The following is a 14,798-nucleotide window of genomic DNA, read 5'->3' as shown; positions in this document are numbered from 1 at the left end:
CATTATATTGCTTATGACTTTGCTCTACTTGTTTATATTCAAGATTATATTGTTCTTAGTTTATCATAGTTATATACTTGGCTTAGTTAGATTGGATCTATATACATGTTTAGGATCGTATAGCGTTTATCCATCGGATCCATGGGTAAATGATAGATATTGTGTAGGCGTGGTGCTTATACCGTATTTATCTGCGATTGTACCCAATATGCCAGATCGCGGGGTAGTTCGTGATAGTGACAGCTTCATTGATTCTTATATAGTCCCCCTCTCGTGTATTGGGCTGGCAGAGCAATATTATTACAGGGGAGTGATTGCTATGTTTCTCATTTACCTTGCTAATATCACTATGCATGGACGTAGTCTTGTCTCACAATGATTGCTAAGTATGCTTGCACTAACTATGATAATGCTAGACTATATAGTTGAGAGTAACTTAGGAAATATTCTTGTAGTTCGTTCTAATTCCATGCTAATGACTTTCTAGAATATCTAATTGAGATGCTTATCATATTTATATGTGGCTAAGTTATGCTGATCAGATTAATTATCTTTGTCACTACTCAATACTTTATATATCCTTTATGTGACACTTACCCCTGTATGAAAGAGTTAGATAAATGTTCTCAATTATACATGCAATGATAGATACTCAATCTTATATTCTATTCTATAATCAACATTGATGATTGTTAATCCCTTCCCAGTGGTAAAAATATAAATAACGATACATGGAATACTTCCCGGTTAAAATGCTACATCGGTATTAATCTGTGCGCTTGCAGATCCCATTTGTTATTTATTTAGATGAGCAATTGCATATTTCAATACCGCGTCTCTCATGTCATGCTAGGGATGGCATGGCACGGCCCACTAAAAAAAGAAGGCCCGATAGTGGCCCGTTGAGAGATCACATATTCACATGTATATATTGTATCTTTCATTTCCTAACCTAAAGGCCTACTCCCTCCGTTCCATAAATAAATGCATTTCTTTGACCGCTAAGATTCATATTTGACCATTCGTCTAATTTAAATTTTTGTGCAAATAATAAAATAAATAAATCATTATAGAAATATATCTAACAATAAAATAAGTCATAAAAAATAAATAAAATTTATTAAAATTTTTTGAATAAGACAAACGGTCAAACGTGAATCATAGAAGTCAAAGAAATGTAATTATTTATGGGACAGAGGGAGTAATCCACTTAGCCACCCCACTCCTCAGCACGCCTCAAGCAGCAGCGGCGGTGGACCGGTGGTTGTCGGCCACCACCCCCAATGGCCAAATCTCCGGCGAGCGCGGCACCCTCCATCTCAAGAACGGCGGTATCCTCGTGGAAGGTGGCAGATTCAACCCCGAGCGCCTTGGCACGACCTGCGAGCGCGGCGGCAGGGTCGCCACGACCACCTCCCACACTAGTTGCGCCTCCTCTGGTCCTCCCCCCTCTCTCTCCGTATTTGGTGGGTTTTGGGCTGGCCCGGTCTACTAAAAAAGTCGTGTTTATCGAGCCGGCCCGACATGAAAAGTGGCCCAGCGGGCCATGCTTGGGCCGAAGGCCAGACCCGCGTGCCTAGTAGGCACGGCGTGCCTTGTTGGCCCGACCCCCGTCGGGCCGTGCCAGCCCACTGTCGTGCTAGGCCAGGCCGGACCAGCCCATTGCCCATCTATACCGTCGGGTCACATGTGATTTGGATTGAAAATTAAATGTCCGAGGACTATTACTTGAAGAGCTAAACAATGTCTACACTATGTTAAGCACGTGGCTTGTTGATGTGAACAACTAAATTCATGTTATGAATAATGCAGCCCACTGGCGTTGATAGCTTGCACAAAAAAAATTAGTATAGTTACACGCTAATTGGCTTCTAACATGGATAGCTTGTATAGAATAATGGACATCCTAGTGAGTAGTTTTATTCATCAAATAATAATGTTACATCATTTGTTAAAAGTTCAGTAATAAATATAGGCTGTGAATCAGCCCTATATATAAAAAATTTTTAAAACTAAAACTTGCGGAGCTAGCTCATCAATAAGGTCTTGTTTACTTCCACCTCAAAACCCAAAATTTTTCAAAATTCTCATCGCATCGAATCTTTAGACGTACGCATAGAGTATTAAATATAGACGAAAATAAAAACTAATTGCACAGTTTAGTCAGAATTTACGAGGCAAATCTTTGAAGCCTAGTTAGTCCATAGTTAGAGCATCTCCAACAATTTGGCATTTTTTGTTTGCCATTTGTTGTAGTTTGCCAACTCCCAAAACGATATGACAAGTGGAAAAAAGGACATCTTCAAGTGTTTGGCATAATTGACTTGGCAAAAACCAAAATTGTGGACCCAACCGTATTTACCGTGACTTTTCTTCCGTGCCGTATCTGGTCCCGCACTTTTGGTCGCGCGCGTTTCTTCTTCACGGTATTTTCGCGTCACTGCCGTTTCTTGGTACCTCTATCCGAGACGCTGCAGGTCATCATCGAGAGCTTGCGATGTCTTGCGGCACAGAAGGGCGACGCGATCGACTTCGCCAAAGAACGACGACGCGAACCCTTGCGGCACAGAACAGCGACGTGGAGGAGGAAGTTTCTGTCATGACAAAGTACCAGACGGACTATATACGACGCGAAGAGTCCCCCACGCGCGGGAGTAGCGCGGGAGGAGCGTCCGATCGGCGTTTACCAAACGGCCCACGGCCTTGCAATTATGCCAAGTTCCCTCCCTCAATTGCTAAGTTGACCAAATTACAAAACACAAATACAAACCTATTGGATACTTTATTTCGGCAAATTACAAAAATATAAACCTCAAATGCAAAACTGTTAGAGATGCTTTTAGATAAACAAATAAAAATACTACGGTAACATTAAATTTTTCCCTTAGCGAACTGAACACGGCCTAACTTTTCACTTTTCTATCATAATGCTCGATCGTAGCTGAAATCCATCTAGGCCTTCTTTAGTTCCCAAAATATTTTGTAAAATTTTTTAGATTCCCAATCATATCAAATCTTGTGGTACATGTATTGAGCACTAAATATAGATAAAAGAAATAACTAATTATATAATTTACCTATAATTTACGAGGCGAATCTTTTAAACTTAGTTAGTCTATGATTAAACAATATTTGTCAAATACAAACGAAAGTACTACTATTCCAATTTTACAAAAATTTTTGGAAGTAAAACACTCCTCAATAGTTGCGCTACCGCTGATGCCGTGAAGCCTCCAGCCCTCGTAATGTCGACCACTGCTTGGCAGTCCGTACCATGAAGTTTTTGCAGCCACATGATTCTGGGACTTGTTTACTTCCACTCTAAAATCCAAAATTTTTCAACATTTTCCATCGTATCGAATCTTTAGACACATGCATGAAGTATTAAATATAGATAAAAATAAAAACTGATTACACAGTTTGGTCGGAATTTACGAGATGAATCTTTTGAGTCTAATTAGTCTATAATTACACAATAATTATCACAAACAAACAAAAAGGGTACAGTGTCGAAACTAAACACGGCACAAGTTCAATCTTTCGTTCAGTACCACAGGCAAAAAAACAAATCATTGATGCAGCGATGAATCGCCCGCCTGAATCTCTGATAACTATGCCCGAGCTTCCAATTCCACTTTATTATAAGGCCTTGTTTAGTTCGCAAAATTTTGGTTTTTTGGCTACTGTAGCACTTTTGTTTTTATTTGACAAACATTGTCCAATCACGGAGTAACTAGGCTCAAAAGATTCATTTCACAAATTTCAGATAAACTGTGTAATTAGTTTTTATTTTTATCTTTATTTAATGCTCCATGTATGAGACCAAAGATTCGACGTGACGGAAAATCTTGAAAATTTTTACGAACTAAACAAGGCCTAAGTTCGGCTCTGAGCTCTCATTGTTACTATAAGATTTATAGATATAGATGTGTTTGCTCTAATTTTTTTTTGGTTTTCGGAACCGTAGCATTTTTGTTTTTATTTAACAAACATCGTACAATCATAGAGTAACTAGGCTTAAAAGATTCATCTCGCGATTTACAGGTAAACTGTACAATTAGTTTTTATTTTCATCTATATTTAGTACCACAAGATTCGATGTGACCAAGAATCTTAAAAAGTTTTTGAGTGAACTAGGCCTTAGGATTTATCGGTCTCGCCTGTTTGTTTGTTTCCCAATCAGGTTACGCAAGCTACAGACCAAAACCCATAAGCACATCAAACACATATAGCAAAGATGGAAGCACACCATAATTTTATGTACAAATTATTCAAAAGTTTTGTAGATTAAAATGCGTATACAGATGTTGATAACTTTGCTACATCCAAATAGCGTGTAGCATGCGTCGCAAGCCAAACATAAACTTACAGCAAGCATCGCGTTGCCGCTTCACATCTTTGCTGCCTTCGATATATAAAACAGCACAGATGGAGCATATATTACTGGCAGGAATTGTAGTTCTACAATATATGAAATCACCATTATAATCAGGGAAGACAACTGATCAGAGTCTACTCCTTCGAGGTGCGGACTGCGGACACGGTAGAGACCATGGAGTCGACGCCGCACTTGTTGCGAACATTGGAACCCCTGCATATCTTGTAGTATCCGTTCTCCCCCCAGTTCTCGCCCCACGAGTTCTTGATGATCCAGTATGGCTTGTCCTTCAGGCGAATGGGGGCAAAACCAGCTGCGCCATAGCCAACAAGGAGAACACCGTGGTCAAGGGTCCTGCCACAGATGTATGGACATGACACGCCTCCGATGTATGTCTGCATGTAGGCAGCATTGATGCCGACTGCATGGAACAGAGAACGTGCATCAGTGATTTCATTGTTTGCTATTGACTGTTATATGTATTTTGATAAAATGACCAGATTTATTGGAGCAAGACATTCTTTTAGTCTTTTACTTACTTGCCAGTGGCCCATGTTTAATGAGGTTAGCAGCAATTTGACCCTCATCAACAGACACAACACTGAAGTTCTGAACTGAAGCAACAATCTTGGACTTGTCAAACTTGCATTTATCATCACTCCCAGTGTAAGGGTAATCCTTCTCACTCTCAAGGCCACCAGCCTTCTGGAGATAACTGAAGGCATTCGTCATCAGCCCACCATTGCACCCAGAATCACATGAATCAGGTTCTGATGTATCACACTGCAACATTTACATCAGGAATTGGGGGTAGTGAGTTCGGATTAATGTGAGCTAAATCAGGTACCAGTTAACTTCAAGCCGCAAATCCTATTGTAGCAAAAGCCTTGTGCAAAATAAAAATTTTACATCACTGGATCAGATATTGGTTATCTGACATGTACAGTGAAATTGCTTCTTGCTGATGAATGTAGCACTAGAGTCTATGCATACAACGATGATTCAAAAACTTTGCATTCAAAATAGCCAAATAATGATCCAGAAGATATCAGAAAACAGCTCGCACATAGTTCTCTATGAATAATGATAACAAAAGTCACCTATTCATGGTGAATGATGGGTGACTATTACAATAGTAAGTGAACTCATTGCAATCCCCTGTTCCTAGGAGCAAGCCCCACTCAAAAAGTCAGTTGTTCAAGAACAAAGCTAACCATAGAACTGACACGTGAGGAATGAAATAGCAAATCCTAGGATGTAATCCCTCCGTCCACAAAAGAATGCAATTATGGCATCTGTGCCGGCCAGTGAAGCTCAGTTTTGACCAAGTTTATAGTAAATAGTAGTATCATTTATGTCTCTAAATAAATTTATCACGAAAATATTTTCTATAACTAATCTAATGACACCTTATTTTGTATCGTGAGTGTTTGTATTTTTTTATATAAATATAAATTTATAAAAGTTCAGGTTGTTGACTCCTCGAAATCCGAGAATTGCATTCTTTTGTGGACAGAGGTAAATATTATCGCCATGCTTTTGTTCAAATTATACCCCACTGTTTGGATTTTATGAAGTTACAAGGCTTTGAAGGCTCATAGGTTCCCTGAGAATTGTAAGAGCTTATGATCTAAAAAGACTATAAAGAATTGTACAAATAACACCAACACCTCCAAGGTCAAGTGAATCCACCTACTCTCTCAGTCAACTAAGCCAGTAATTTGTTATCTAAACTTGAATCACTGTGGATTCAACCCTCAGAGTCTAGAACTCCAAGAGCATCTTTATATCCTTGTGTATCGATAGAAATAAAGATTTTGGTATAGAAAATCCTCCAGCAGCTTATATTTAGGCCTGGTTTAGATCCAAATTGTTTTTCGGATTTTGACACTATAGCACTTTCATTTGTATTTGGCAATTATTGTCCAACCATGGACTAACTAGGCTTAAAAGATTCATGTCAAAAATTATAGGAAAATTGTGTAATAAGTTATTTTTTATCTATATTTAATGCTCTATGCATGTGCCGCAAAATTCGATATGATGGGAAATCTTGAAAAGTTTGATTTTGGGGTGAACTAAACAATTAGATCTCCAAGAGCGTCTTTTTAATAGTCAAGGGGGCTGGCTCTCCACAGTGCGCACAAGATGGTGTGGATTGAGTTTTAAGAAAATTGGTTGGAGATGCTCTAACATCTCAATATTGTAGCACCCTTTAAACTGCTAGTTTTATTTTGAAAAATTATCATGGAATCTTTCCATTCTTCCAAACCCCCGTTTTCCGACTCACAGACTCACTCCAAAATAGGTGCGCAGCTGCCCAATCAGAAAGGAAGGAAAATAGGAAAAGGACACCACACGAGCTGACAAAACATGGGCTATGGCCGGAAAAAACCAGCCTTCCTAGCACCAGCAACCATGAGCATACCAATCCCATAAAAAAGTACGATAATAGTAAGAAAATTATGAAATTAAGCTAGGAAACAAGGAAAGGGCAGCTTCCATCCTCACCACGTGGTCACAGTCGACCATCTGCTGCTCGGAAAGCACCTCCAGCTTGCCAGTTGCGAGGTAGTGCGCACCCTCCAGCGCTCCCGACGTGCTGAACGACCAGCACGAGCCGCACGAACCCTAAACAACAGCCGGGGGAAGGAAATTGAGGAGTCATTTAGATAGAGGAAAGACCCAAATAGATCGGGAAACCATGAAAGAACGGCCCCGATCTGTGGATCCATGCAGATTCGGTGGAAACCGACCTGGTTCTTGACAGGGGTGACGGCGCCGTGGTCCCTCCAATCGAAGTCGTCGGGCAGGCCATCGGTGGGGAGCACAGGCGCCTCGTTCGCCGACTTCCCGAGCTCTCTGAGGAGCGCGCGCCGTGACTTACGGAGGCCGAGGTAGGTCCGGCGGAACTCGGCCGGCGTCAGGTCGGAGAACTTAGTGACGCCGTGCTCCGCCGACGGGTCCAGCAGCTGGTGCCGGCGCGCGCGGCGCAGGTTGGCCTTGAAGATGGACAGCCGGTACGCGTGCTCTTCGGCGTCCTTGTAGGACTTGCCGAACCGCTGCACAAAGCTCAGGAAGTGGGACTCCGCGTTCAGCTCCAGCTCGTTGTCATCTCCGCCGGGAACCACCTGCCGGATCAGCGGATCCTCCGTGTCGACGGCGGCGGCTACCGCGACGGCCGCCGCGAGAGAAAGGAGGAGGAGAACGCGATGAGCCATCGGGGATTCCTTGCTTGTCTGGATTGGGTTTCTCGGGTTCTCCCCGCTACTCTCCACTTTATAGGAAGTAGTTGATGTTTAGATATTTTTTTCGAGACTCATAATCTTCTAGGTGGTACGATTTTTCATGTAAGCCCCTATTTACAGCAATAATATCAACTATGTTCCAAAGATATTTTTCCGATGATCCACCGGGACTGTCTTTTAGTTTCGCACGCTTTCAGCTTTCTTAACGAATTCATATCATAATATAGCAACTGCAATATATAGTTTGCTAAAACTCATGCCTTGTTTAGTTTGCAAAAATTTTCAAGATTCTCCATCACATCAAATATTTGGTCGCATGCATAGAGCATTAAATATAGACGAAAATAAAAACTAACTGCACAGTTTACCTGTAATTTGTGAGATGAATCTTTTGAGCTTAGTTACTCCGTGATTGAACAATGTTTGTCAAATAAAAACGAAATGCTACAGTAGCCAAAAACAAAAAATTTTGCAAACTAAACAAGGTCACTTGGCAAATTTATAGTTTTGCCAAGTCTCAAAATCAAATATCAAGTAAAAAAAGAGACGTTCAACAGTTTGCTATTTGGGCTTGGCAAAAAAGAGCTTAGCATCCTAAGATTTTTGCCAACATCACAAAATTGAGCCTCCAACAAATTGGCAAGACTAGTTGGCATATTGGGATACACGTGATGCTAAGCCATGGAGGACTTGGCATATTTGCCAAGTGAAGGGTGAATTTTGCCTTGTTTTTTTGTGGTTTTGACAAAAATCCTAGGATGCAAATACTTTTAGCAAACTGTTGGAGTTGCTCTAAGAGCATCTCTAACAGCATTTATAAATTTCACTCTGAATCATTATTTAGAAAGATGTTTATTTAAAAATTATTTTCTATATCTTTTCATTGACAGTTTTTCTATATCTCATACGAACTCTAAATAGTCATTCTCGTTTTATATATTTGGCTAATAAAAAAATCTAAAATAAAAGATAACTATATTTGAATGACCATTTAGATAAGCTATTGGAGAACAATTATTCACCAAAACCTCTATTGTGGCATTTAAAAAGGATATGGAAAATCTCTTAGAGATGCTCTAACTAGGGCCTTGTTTAGTTGGGAAAACTTTTGGATTCAGGTGATGTAGCACTTGCGTTTGTATCTAACAATTATTGTCCATCTATAGACTAACTAGGCTCAAAAAATTCGTCTTGTAAACTACAGATAAACTGTGTAATTAGTTATTTTTTATCTATATTTAATGTCTCATACATGTGCGGTAAGATTCGATGTGATGTGAAATTTCGAAAAAAAAATAAATTTTAGCGTCAACTAAACAGGACCTAAATAAGTATTGGTATCGGTGTGTTGTATTATTTTAAAAATAATATAGACGTGTTGAAAAAAATGATGTTTTGTAGCAATTATGAGATTAGGAGGAGGGACGTCGGATGTTGTGATGATATCACTCTCTTATTGGATTTAGATATCATTTTAAATAAGGTTAAGTCAAACATTAAAAATATAGCAAGGAAAGGGATATAGTATAGGTGAAAATATCAAGGTCTATAGAACAAGAATTTAATGATAATTTCAAAACCTTAAGACCGCCAATTTCTAACTAGGGTTGCGTCCTACAGTGAGCATTAGTTTGATACCACTTTGTAATACCCCGATTTTAAGAACAAAATGAGATAAACACCATATGTGAGTCTTAGACATCAAATCTCACATATAGCTACAAATAAGGGGCAATATAAAAAGACAATGCATATCAGAGATAACCTTAAGCAGCAAACAACAGAAGATAATCTCCAAACTTCGGTATTAACCCCAATCTTGTAACACCAAAAAATTTGCTTTCTAACTATTAGAACTAGGAGCATACCCCGCGCGTTACTACGGGAATTGCGGATTAGTAGATTGTGTGTATGATGATATGGGCTATACTTATTTGTCTTGCTGACGTGGACAATCACAGTTTCCATGTGTGCTATTGGATTTTAATTGTATATGTGGTAGTGCATTATTGCATGTTGAGATAAATAGCTATTGAGGTTTTACTTAGTGGATTTTAATTGAATATGGTAGTGTATTGCTTAGGTGGATAGCTTGCATGCTTAGAGAAATATTTAATGGGGTTTAGGATTATAAGAGTTATAGATTAAATTTGATTTATCTAAGCATTTTTGTGAGCATTTAAATTAGTAAATAAATAAATTTTATTGAAAATAAAATCCAACATAGGGATAGAAACATGTTGGTGCTGTGTGTTTTTGTTTAAAGTCTAAAGGAATTCATTCTCTATTTGAAAAGACTTTAGAAAAGAAAATAGAAAAAAGGGGAAAACCCCAGCCCAGCGCAGCAACAGCAGCTCGGCCCAGCAGCAAGCCAGCTCGGCACCTCTCCCTCGCTCGGCCCAGCTACCCAAGCGGCAGCCCAGCCCCCCACCCGGCCTAAACCTAGAGCCAACGGCCCAGCCGCGCGCCTGACCCTTTCCCTTTTCAATCTGGCCTCTGACACGTGGGGTCCACACGTCAGCGTCCTCCTCCATCTCCTTCCTCGCGCCGTCACCGAGCCAGACACTCGATGGCAACCAATCCCGAACTCTTCGCGATTTCCTAGTTCAAGCGCAAACCGAGCACTAGTTAAGCTCCTAGCCCCGCCCCACACCCACTTTTTCGATCTAAGAGCGTCTGAGAAGCCCTAGCCGCCACCGACGTCGAGGAGTGGATCTCGCCGAGCTTCCCACGCGTGGTCGTTTCCTTCCTAGCTCCCTCGGGTCGCGATAAGAGCACTGGTGAGTTCGCAAGAAGCCCCGCGTCCTTCCCATGCTATCGGTTCATAAAATGGTGCCCTAAATCGCCGAGGCCATGAGCTCCAACGAGCTCTCAGGGCTGCGACCATGGTGCCGCCGTGGAGAGCCACGCCGGCGGCCGAGTCCCCCTTCTCTCTCTCTCTTGCATCTAATCTGAGCCGTCCCTCGCTCATCAAACGGCCCAGGGTGCCCGATACCCTTTCGGCTGCGACAATTGCTAAAGAGACCCTCGGCTTGTCCCAATTAGAACCCGTAGTCCATGGCGCCTTTCAGAGAATACGCTTTGCTCTTGGAGAAGCGTAAAGCCTCGGGTTAACACCATAATACGTTTTTCAGAATTTACAAACATGCCATTGAGTTTCTTTAGGCCATAAAATGCTCATTTTAACTCCGTTTTAACCCATTCAAATTGCGTTAGTTTCGTCTTTGCGAACTCTACATGTTAGAAGTACTGTATCACCAGTTCGAAACTTTTTAATTTCGTGGTAATATTTAATTAATTATTATTCTATAGGAAATCTTAGAAAATTCATAACTTCTCAGTTTTAATTTCGATTTTCGTGAACTTTATGTTTGTGTGATTGTAGCGCTGCGTAGAATATTTTTATAAACTTTTACAATTGTTTTATCACTGTTGGTGTATTATTCTAATTATAACTTGTTTGCTTGGTGTATGATTGTTCATTGGAATGCGTGTTGTTGATTGATGATCGAGTTTAGTCGGTGAGCTTTACGTTGGTGATCAAGGCCAATCTTTTGACGACCAGCAGGCTCAGGAGAGTTTTGATCAAGGCAAGTATAACTTAGGATCATCCTTGTTACCTATACACAATTAATACAATATATCATATGCATGTGTCCACCTTGATGACCTTAGCAAAATCATAGATGATTGTTATCCTGAATTCCTTGTTACCTATTTGGATATGTATTTGGGTAGTTCTTGCTAGTGCTTGATTATAATCCATGATCTTGTAACATGAATATTTGGATAAATAATAAACAATAAAATAAGCTTTTTAGCAACTTGAACATAAAGGGTGGAAAGAACTCTAACTTTTGCTAGATTGATCTTGACCCTCCATAAGGACATATCCCTTGGCAAAAGCTGGGACAACTCGTACAACCATGAGGGATATATGGCTCTGGTTTTAGCTCAGTATGAGGATATTTTTCTAGCTTGTTAGCGGTTACCTTAAATGGCGTAAGAATGGCTAGACACGTTGGGTATAGTGCAGCCTCTGTCTGTGTGTATAGGCTGCGAGTTATGTGCCATGGAAGGTGGGCTCTATATCTGCCTGCCGAGTGAATCTAATGGCCCTAACTTGTTAGACGAAACCTTTGAAAGGCTTCATAGTGATCCCTGCCGACCTCCCTAGGAAGGGGGTTAAGAGACTTGCAATCTCGGGCGAAAGGGTAAATCACGACTCATGGATAAAGATGTACAACCTCTGCAGAGTGTTAAATCTGGTATACTAGCCGTGCCCACGGATACGGGTGGCCCGGAAAACTGATGGAATAGATGGACACTGATGAACATGATTAATGATGATAAATGATGGTTTATTAAGTTGTTTATATGTGTTATTCTTAATTCTTGTATACATTGATCATGTGGTTATGGGATTTAATTATGCTACCTTGACATTTGCTATCTAAATACAAATATGCTACCTACGTATAAAAGCTAAATGCAGTTAAACCAGTGTCAGCTATTTGAGCCTCATGAACCCCTGGTTATACTTGTTGAGTACGATATGTGCTGACTCTTGCAATTTCCCAACACCCCAGGTTATGCAAATAATGATGTTTGGAATGAGGACTACCGTTACGAGTACTAGGCTTGGAGTCAACCAGTCAACAGTGTCCCTGTGTGGTGGTTCCGTCGAGAGTATCTTTATTTGTTTGAGACTATTTAATAATTATTGTTCCGCTATGTAATGAACACTGTAATGATACATTTGAGATTTGTCTACTTATGTGTGCGACTGTTTCTGGGGCACATATGAGTCTTTTATGCACTCTATTTCGTTCTTGAAATTTGGGTGTGACAAATTGGTATCAAAGCTTTATTGACTATCGGACGCAAGCCTAGTTAGATATTGGCCGTCTTAAGGTTTTGAAATTGCTATACAATCCTTGTTCTATAAACCTTGATATTTTCTCCTATACTATAACCTTTTCATTGCTATTCATCCTCACCTTGTTGCTTATTTTAAAGACTAGTTCTCATCCCCACTCCTTTCTTGATATGCTTTTATAACTTTTCTTACTGCCTTCTGGCGTCATTGAAATAGGAGTTTTAGGATCTTTACCCTTAATAGGAAGACAACGATAGTACCGCAAGTTGAGTTAATGCTTGAAGTGTGAACCTTTGATGCTTGGTTTGGTTTGTTATTATGCTTATGTTTGACTTGGATCTTTGTAATGAGTGTAATAATCTTGTGGATTTTCTCCACAATTTCATTTAGTTTATAGGCCTAAGACATAAGGATTAATGAACTAAATAGTTGGGTTGGTTAAATTCTGTTTCTATACCTTGCTGTTTTCTGGAGCAGTCTGCACTAATTCTGGCATATCTCAAATTCTGTTTGTGCAAAGTTTATCAAACGTTTCTGGGAACAACTAGACTTCATGATCTTTCCAATTCAGCAAGAATGACATTATTAGCTATTATGGTCTGTGAGATATAACTGTTCAAAGTTGAGGTTTCTGCTCAATCTAGAATTCTGGAACAGTTTTGGTTATGCCCAGTTTTGACTAATTTAACGACAGAATCTGTTAATATGGTCTAAATGAAAGTTGTAGATAATCTCTTTATCTTTCCAACGGTTACAGAATGTAACCTTTTGGTTTCCGGAACTCGAGATATGACTGATTTTCTCAACTACTAATGTTGGATGTCGCCCAGAAAAATTCAGATTCAACTATCTCTTGTATTTATCATGTTGGATATTACTGAGATATGTTTCTGTACCTTGGAATGCAGATGGCAGCAAGAGAAAGAGGAAGAGGCAGAGGTAGAGGTCGTGGTAGGGGTGCTAATGCCCCAATCTCTATGGAGGAACTAATGCATACACAGAACGAGATGATGAATGCATTTCTACAACATCTTCAGCACCAGCCTACAGCTCCACCACCACCTATCTATGTGTTGGATAAGCGTGGAGAGTTTATGAAAGGACGACCTCCAGTGTTTACTCAGTCTACTGACCCTATGAAAGCAGATGATTGGTTGCGTGCTGTGGAAAGACAGTTAAACATAGCTCAGTGCAATGATCTAGAGAAGGTGTTATATGCTTCTGGACAGCTACAGGGAGCAGCTCATACTTGGTGGGAATCATACCAAGCTGCTCGTCCTAATAATGCTCCCACCGTCACTTGGCATGAATTCTACAGAGATTTTAAGGCACGTCACATCAATGAAGGGATGATAGAAATAAAGCAGGAGGAGTTTAGATCACTCAGAATGGGCTCTATGACCGTTGCAGAGTATCATGATGCCTTTGCGCAGCTGGCTCGCTATGCTCCGAATGAGGTCAGGGAAGATGTTGATAAGCAGCATCTATTTATGAAAGGCCTTTATTATGATCTCAGATTGCAGTTGGTTGGAAACACTTACCCTACTTTCCAAGCCCTGGTGAACCGTGCCATTGTGCTGGATGATATGCGCAAGAGTCAGGATCGGAAGAGGAGAATGCAAGGACAAAGTTCGGGTAGTAATAACCGCCATCGCTTCGGCTCTCATCAGGGTTTCCATCCGAGTTATCAGGAACCAGTTAGTCAGTGGAACCATGATCAGTATCCCCAACATTTTCAGAATCAACCACAGAGTGAGAATCAGTGCTTTCATTATCAGCAGCGTAACTCTTATCAGCAGCAGGATGGTCGACAGACACCTCAACCAAGGAATCCTAATTCCACCCTTAGGAAGAACAGTGCTCCCAACACTCCTAACAGGTGTTTCCGCTGTGGAAAGGTGGGACATATGTCTTATAATTGTCTAGAGAACTTGAACCCACAGAATTCCCAAGGGCAAAATAGCAACCAGGAGAACAATCGGACACCTAACGCTGGAAGAGTGAATCATGTGTCTGCAGAGACAGCTGTGGAGGAACCTAAAGTTATGATTGGTATGTTTGATGTCCATTCCACTCCCGCTACCGTTCTTTTTGATTCGAAGCTTCGCATACATTCATATCACAAGCTTTCATTAGAACACATAATATACCTACTTGTGCCATGAAAAGCCCCATAATCATAAATTCACTAGAAGGGACTATACCAGCTTCACATTGTTGCTTTCCAGTTAATTTGACTTTAAGGGGGTAGACTTTAAAGTGAACCCCATAGTGCTGAGGATAGCTGGAGTTG

At 40.5% G+C, this 14,798-nt stretch overlaps 1 protein-coding gene across 1 annotated transcript; it reads right to left on the bottom strand.

The window, feature by feature from the left end:
* LOC8084497 (cysteine proteinase 1) lies at positions 4,230-7,674 on the bottom strand. The gene is made up of 4 exons (XM_002452013.2): positions 7,135-7,674; positions 6,890-7,009; positions 4,918-5,161; positions 4,230-4,799 (listed from the first exon to the last, which is right to left on the bottom strand). The coding sequence occupies exons 1-4, from the start codon at positions 7,597-7,599 to the stop codon at positions 4,513-4,515; spliced, it is 1,116 nt and encodes a 371-aa protein (XP_002452058.1). The 5' UTR covers positions 7,600-7,674; the 3' UTR covers positions 4,230-4,512.

This window comes from Sorghum bicolor, chromosome 4 (assembly GCF_000003195.3).
Source record: "Sorghum bicolor cultivar BTx623 chromosome 4, Sorghum_bicolor_NCBIv3, whole genome shotgun sequence".
Taxonomy (NCBI): domain Eukaryota; kingdom Viridiplantae; phylum Streptophyta; class Magnoliopsida; order Poales; family Poaceae; genus Sorghum; species Sorghum bicolor.
The sequence above is the reverse complement of the archived record's forward strand: the minus strand, read 5'-3'. Positions and strand labels throughout refer to the sequence as shown.